The sequence below is a fragment of the Lycium ferocissimum genome, chromosome 4 (genome assembly GCF_029784015.1).
Source record: "Lycium ferocissimum isolate CSIRO_LF1 chromosome 4, AGI_CSIRO_Lferr_CH_V1, whole genome shotgun sequence".
In the NCBI taxonomy this organism is placed as follows: Eukaryota; Viridiplantae; Streptophyta; class Magnoliopsida; order Solanales; family Solanaceae; genus Lycium; species Lycium ferocissimum.
The window spans coordinates 22,693,237-22,699,235 of NC_081345.1; the positions used below are offsets into that span (position 1 = coordinate 22,693,237).

The following is a 5,999-nucleotide window of genomic DNA, read 5'->3' on the forward strand; positions in this document are numbered from 1 at the left end:
GAATGACCTTGCAATCTTTAAACCCAATTTCAAGATTGGCAAAGCCCAATTTCATTTTCCTTTCCTTTTTCCTATGAAAGATCCAAATTTCTCTCTTGCTTCTGGAACCACCCACAACTCTATCCCTACTCATTGGAAGAAATTTATATTCGTCCTATAATTTTATCTCAAAATAAATTGTTTCATCAACATTTTGGACTATAGTCATTTGTTTCTCTTCCAACCAATAGTTTGCATAGTTGACTGCTCGATAAAAAATATTTACATTCACCGGCTAATAAACCAAATGTATACATTATGTATATATTATACGTTTATCGGCTATTTATTTGGGTGGATGGATATTTATGTTAATTTCCCTTTTATGATTGTAAAGTCTTTTATTTATGTTAGGTTGTTAATTTCTATCTTTATATGAAAATTTTAAAATCCGTTGACATATATAAAATTTTAATATAATCAAGTCCACGATTATATGAGATTGTAGATACAAATTAAGCACTATATTAACAGAACAAAAAAATAGAACTATGTACACTATATTAACAGATTAAAAAAATAGAACTATGTATTTTCTTCTCGTGAACATACACATAATAAGAAGTTATGTTTCACTACCCTAAGCGAGTCGCTTGTAGGAAGCATCTTATACCCAATTTATGCATCTACTGAAAAATATGGAATTATAAACGTTGCTTCATATTTATAAATATCCCTTTTTGTTATTCACGAAAAAACAAAATATCCCATTTTTCTTCACTCTTCACTGAACGATACAAATATAGTTGCATCTCTATGTAACTAAGCAAATAATAATAAATTGAAAGGAAATAATCAAAAAAATTGAAAATAAAAGAATTAACATTATGTTCCCACCTATCTAAAAATGCTTGGTTGATAACCTTATTAGATCTCTTTATGATGTCTGCCACATACTCCTTGACGTAGCAAAGCCGCAAAACAATTCAAATCATTTAAATAAGAAAACATATACTTTTAAGCAATCAATTAAAACTCTTACAAAAACATAAAGAATTTGAAAGATACACTAATTATTGGTAATTGTAAACGTAAGCTATGTTTGTTCTCTCTTATAAATCCAATAAAATATATCAGTAGGATTTTCTATCTTTTAGTTTCAATTTACTCTAATGACTAATAGGCTACATTTTTTTACGCATTGAACTCTTTTCCGTCATCATGAGTGTCTTGAATTGCGTCATTACCTCATTTTATGCTTCTTTTAACATCTTGACCTATACTTTATTCAAAATCCGAGTACACAAACGAAACCGATCGTATCCTCAAATTCGATGTATTTGTTTATTTTTGTGGTATGGACTTTGATGAAATATAGTGTATTCTCCCCTGTTTGATTTTATATGACATTGTTTGATTGATATAAAAATTTTAAAAGGGCCTTTTATGATTATAAACATGGTATGACATTTCTATAGCTATAAAGAAATGTCATTACGGATAAAATAATAAAGATTAAAGTTAAATCTTTTTTAATTAGACTAAAAATAAAGTGTAACAACTTATATAGTAGTAACAACATTTTTGGTAGTCCATAAAAGTTGGAAACTAACAGTGATTTTTAGAGCTAGCTTAGTCCCTTAAGCAATTACTTTTTGGAAAGATACGTGTGCGCCTGAGGGCACTATGACTAGGAACAAGAGATGCTTTTAATGCCATCGAAAAAAAGTAGATTAAAAGCCATAATTATTGCCACAATGCAAGACAAATATGAGGAAATTCAGGAACAAAGGAGGCCCTACCCACAACCACTTTGAAAGCCATGATTTTCAAACAGATGCATGCTACATTTGCTCCGGCTCAATGTGTATCACTAACAAAGAGTACATTTTCTTGCATGATATTTTTGCTATGAGAAAGAGTGGAGAAAATGACAGAAATTGTGATCTATGTTTGGGGTGGGTTGAAATTGGTCCTCTAAGAACACTTCTAAGTGATTTTGGTCCAAGTATATTTCTTAAAATGACAGAAATGATGATTTAAGTTGATCAAAATTGAGCATTGTTGGTCCCCATCAAACATTAATAGACTCTGGCTGTTAAACTTAATATAAATGGTGGAGAAAATATTTAACATGGCTCACATTTGAAGGTGCGGCTTTTTGCTATTCCTAATCTATTTCTAGAGTGTGGTACAACCACTACAAAAAAATAAGTAATTTGTGGAGATTGAAAGTTGTAATTCGCGGAGGTTTTAGCCTCCTTTAGCAAATAGCGGAGGTTAAAACTCACTGCGAATTATGCTTTTCAACCTCATAAATTACCCATTTTTTTGTAGTATAACATTTTGAGGTGCAGTTTATGCTATGTTTTATTTATTTTTTAATTTGTGTCTGATGCAATACCAGCTATCGCTTATTTGTGAGATTTGTCCAAACGTTCCTATTGTTTCTGGTTAAATCCATTTTTAAAGTTTTCATAAGATCTAGCAACCATAATTTGTTAAATATTTGACGAAGACAAAAAAATGCTCACTTACAAATTTAGAGGATCAAAGTTACTTAAAAGTAAATTTAAGGGACCATTTTAAACATATTTTCAAGCATAACGGACCATTTCTGTCATTTTCTCAAAAAGTGAGATACTTTGCAAGAAAAACATCATATATTTGGAGCATTTTGTGGTTCATATTATTGTAGATTATTATGCTTTGTTCATACTTCAGTTGGGCAACTTTTCCTTTGAGGAAACTATTTTTGCACCCCTCTTTTTCTTTCCTCTCTTTTTCCTTACTTTTCTTTCAAATAATTTAAAAAGCAAGGACCTAACAGACAAAAGATCAAGGCACTACACCAATAAAAACTTTGTTGTTATTAAAAGGAAAGTGACAAATGGACCAGACACATTGATGAAGAATCCTTCACTTAAACCTTCCTCTCCTTTATACACACACCTTCAGAATTTTCCCTCTTTCTCTTCACACCATTTCCTTCCTCTAACACTAGTCATGTTTGATCAAAGAAAACAAACTCCCAATATCCATAACCATATTCTTGACCCTGTCACAACCTCAAATGACAATTATGACAGTTGGGAACCTCACAATTTTGATTTCCAAGTAACAAAAAAACTTGGGAATCAATTTAGATTTCAAAAATTGGAAGATCATGAAGATGATGGTGCTGATGAATCTGGTGCATCTTCACCATCTTTATGGCAAAATAGCCCACCAAGAAGTCCAGTACATCCTATAATTAATTATCGTTCACTTTCGCCGAGTTCTAGAACTCAAGCTATAGCCAGAGGCCAATGGGAACTCATGGAAATGGTTAAGAATATGCCTGAATCTTGTTTTGAGCTTTCTTTAAAAGATATTGTTGAGCAGCCTAAAGCCTTAGAATCTCAAGAAAAATGTTTAATCAATAGGGAGAAAAACCAAGTTGTGCAGAACAGAGTTAATATTAAGAAGAATGATCAGATTAGGAAAGCAAAGTTGATGAGAAGTAAAAGTGTTGAGAATGGAGGGTTATTTCTTAAGATGGTTTCACCTGTTTCTTTGAGATCAAATAAGAAAAAGAAGAAGAAGAATTCATCAGCAAATACAAATAGAATTTCCCCTAAGCCTGAAGATCAATGTGAAAACTCATCAAAGAGTTTGGAAAAAGATTGGTGGAAGAAGAGATTTTCAGGTTCAAGTAGTGGTAGTAGCAACAATAGTGGAAGCACTGGCAGCAGTTCTAGCAGCAGCAATAGTACTAATAGCAGAAACAACAGCAACAGGTATTCATTTCTTACAAATTTCAACTCAAGCAAATCTTTATTTTTCTGGAGATTTTTAATGGGAGTACTAGTTATGCTATGGATATGCTTAAAGACTTGTCCTGAATTCATGGGACTATTGTTTATTCCATACTCAAAATCCACTGACCTGACTATTTTGGATTCTTGCCACATAGGCTAATTAAAGGGGAAGTGTTCCCTACTACGAATTATTTTGAAACTCAAACGCGGAAAACTTTGATTATGAGTGGAGAAATAGTTATGCTATGGATATGCTTAAAGACTTGTCCTGAATTCATGGGACTCTTGTTTATTCCATACTCAAAATCCACTGACCTGACTATTTTGGATTCTTGCCACATAGGCTAACTAAAGGGGAAGTGTTCCTACTACGAATTATTTTGAAACTCAAACGCGGAAACCTTTGGTTATGAGTGGAGAAATAGTTATGCTATGGATATGCTTAAAGACTTGTCCTGAATTCATGGGACTATTGTTTATTCCATCCTCAAAATCCACTGACCTGACTATTTTGGATTCTTGCCACATAGGCTAACTAAAGGGGAAGTGTTCCCTACTACGAATTATTTTGAAACTCAAACGCGGAAAACTTTGGTTATGAGTGGAGAAATAGTTATGCTATGGATATGCTTAAAGACTTGTCCTGAATTCATGGGACTATTGTTCCTGAATTCATGGGACTATTGTTTATTCCATACTCAAAATCCACTGACCTGACTATTTTGGATTCTTGCCACATAGGCTAACTAAAGGGGAAGTGTTCCCTACTACGAATTATTTTGAAACTCAAACGCGGAAAACTTTGGTTATGAGTGGAGAAATTTCATTCTTCCCACCACACTCAAGGTCATGAAAAGCGCTCCTGACCTAGGTTTGTCCGAGTTTAAAGATCAAAGAGAAAATTTCAGTGGATTGAATAATCTTTAACCTTCTTTTTCTTTTTTTGTTCAAGAAAAAAGTTTCTCTACAACTTTTTCCACTACTAGAAATAGAGGTTTTTGCACCGGCATTCAGTGGGACTGAACCAACTCACTGGAAAAATGCACGGCGAAAAACAAATTCTCATCAAAATTCAGTGGAGACAATAATGATTTTTTTAGTAGTGTTCTCTGGTTACTGCTTAGATAACTGTGGGAAATACTGATACATACAGATCAAGAAAAGAGAACAGAACAAGTAACGGAATTTTCCTTTGGTATCCTTTAAATTTTGAAACCAGTTTTGTTTCTAGTGTAAAGCATTATCAATTTTAATGTTTCACAGTTTCATCTGATCATTATTGTTAGAAGCTGCTTTGCAAGGTGTACAGATTGCATTTAAGGAGAAGTAGTTGTTAAGATAGACAATCACTTTCAAGAATCTGATTCTTTAGTTTTTTTAATGAAAAGAATAACACCCCATCCACCCAACCACCTAAAAATAAAAAATAAAAAATAAAAAGAGAAGGGTTTAATTTAAGAAACACCCATCCATATACTAAGACATGTTTGTTTTTGGTGTATTAATGCAGGAATGGGAAAGGGTTTTTAAGCAGTTGTTGGTGAAGTTTATGCTTCAGTGAAAGCATATCGGCAGGCTGAGAACAAACAAAACATGCCTTAGGTTGGGTTTTTATGCCGCCTATTACCTATATATATGTGTGTCCTACACATATAATCGTTTTCCAAGCCTTATAGAACGTTATAATAATGATTTGTATGTATAGTTTTGTGGTAGACTATAAAAATATATTCTTGGCAAAGTTTTTGAATTTCCCCTTGAATTGTTCTTTCATTTGCTTTTTAAATTTCTTGTTTTGGCAAGCATTAATCTGTTAGAGCAACATTGAAATATTTGATCAGATCAGTGTTGCAATATGACACTAATAAATTGGCTGAAAGACACGTGCAATATTAAACACGAGCAATATTAAACACGAGCAAGTTGCATCGTTATGCATATATATGCATTGTCAATTTTCTAATCTTAATTCATTTCATAATTAACAGCCAATATCTTCATTTGATATACTTCATAAAATTAGGAACTGTCTATTAAGTTAGGTAACCATAATCATCATGCCTATTTTGGTTGTTAGTTAGTCATTCTTAGAGTACATACAAATTGTTTTCTCATTATATTTGAAGGGTTCCCAACATCAATTTTATTTTTGTTTAAATCAAGAAAAGAAAAATTGGCATCACAGCTATGAAGTCTTAACACCTTTCAATTCGTGTCTCG

General features: G+C 32.5%; 1 protein-coding gene across 1 annotated transcript; it reads left to right on the forward strand.

Annotated features, from left to right (window-relative positions):
- Nucleotides 1-2,765: 2,765 nt before the first annotated feature.
- LOC132051858 (uncharacterized) lies at nucleotides 2,766-5,541 on the forward strand. The gene is made up of 2 exons (XM_059443107.1): nucleotides 2,766-3,758; nucleotides 5,290-5,541. The coding sequence occupies exons 1-2, from the start codon at nucleotides 2,887-2,889 to the stop codon at nucleotides 5,321-5,323; spliced, it is 906 nt and encodes a 301-aa protein (XP_059299090.1). The 5' UTR covers nucleotides 2,766-2,886; the 3' UTR covers nucleotides 5,324-5,541.
- The last annotated feature ends 458 nt before the right edge of the window (nucleotides 5,542-5,999 follow it).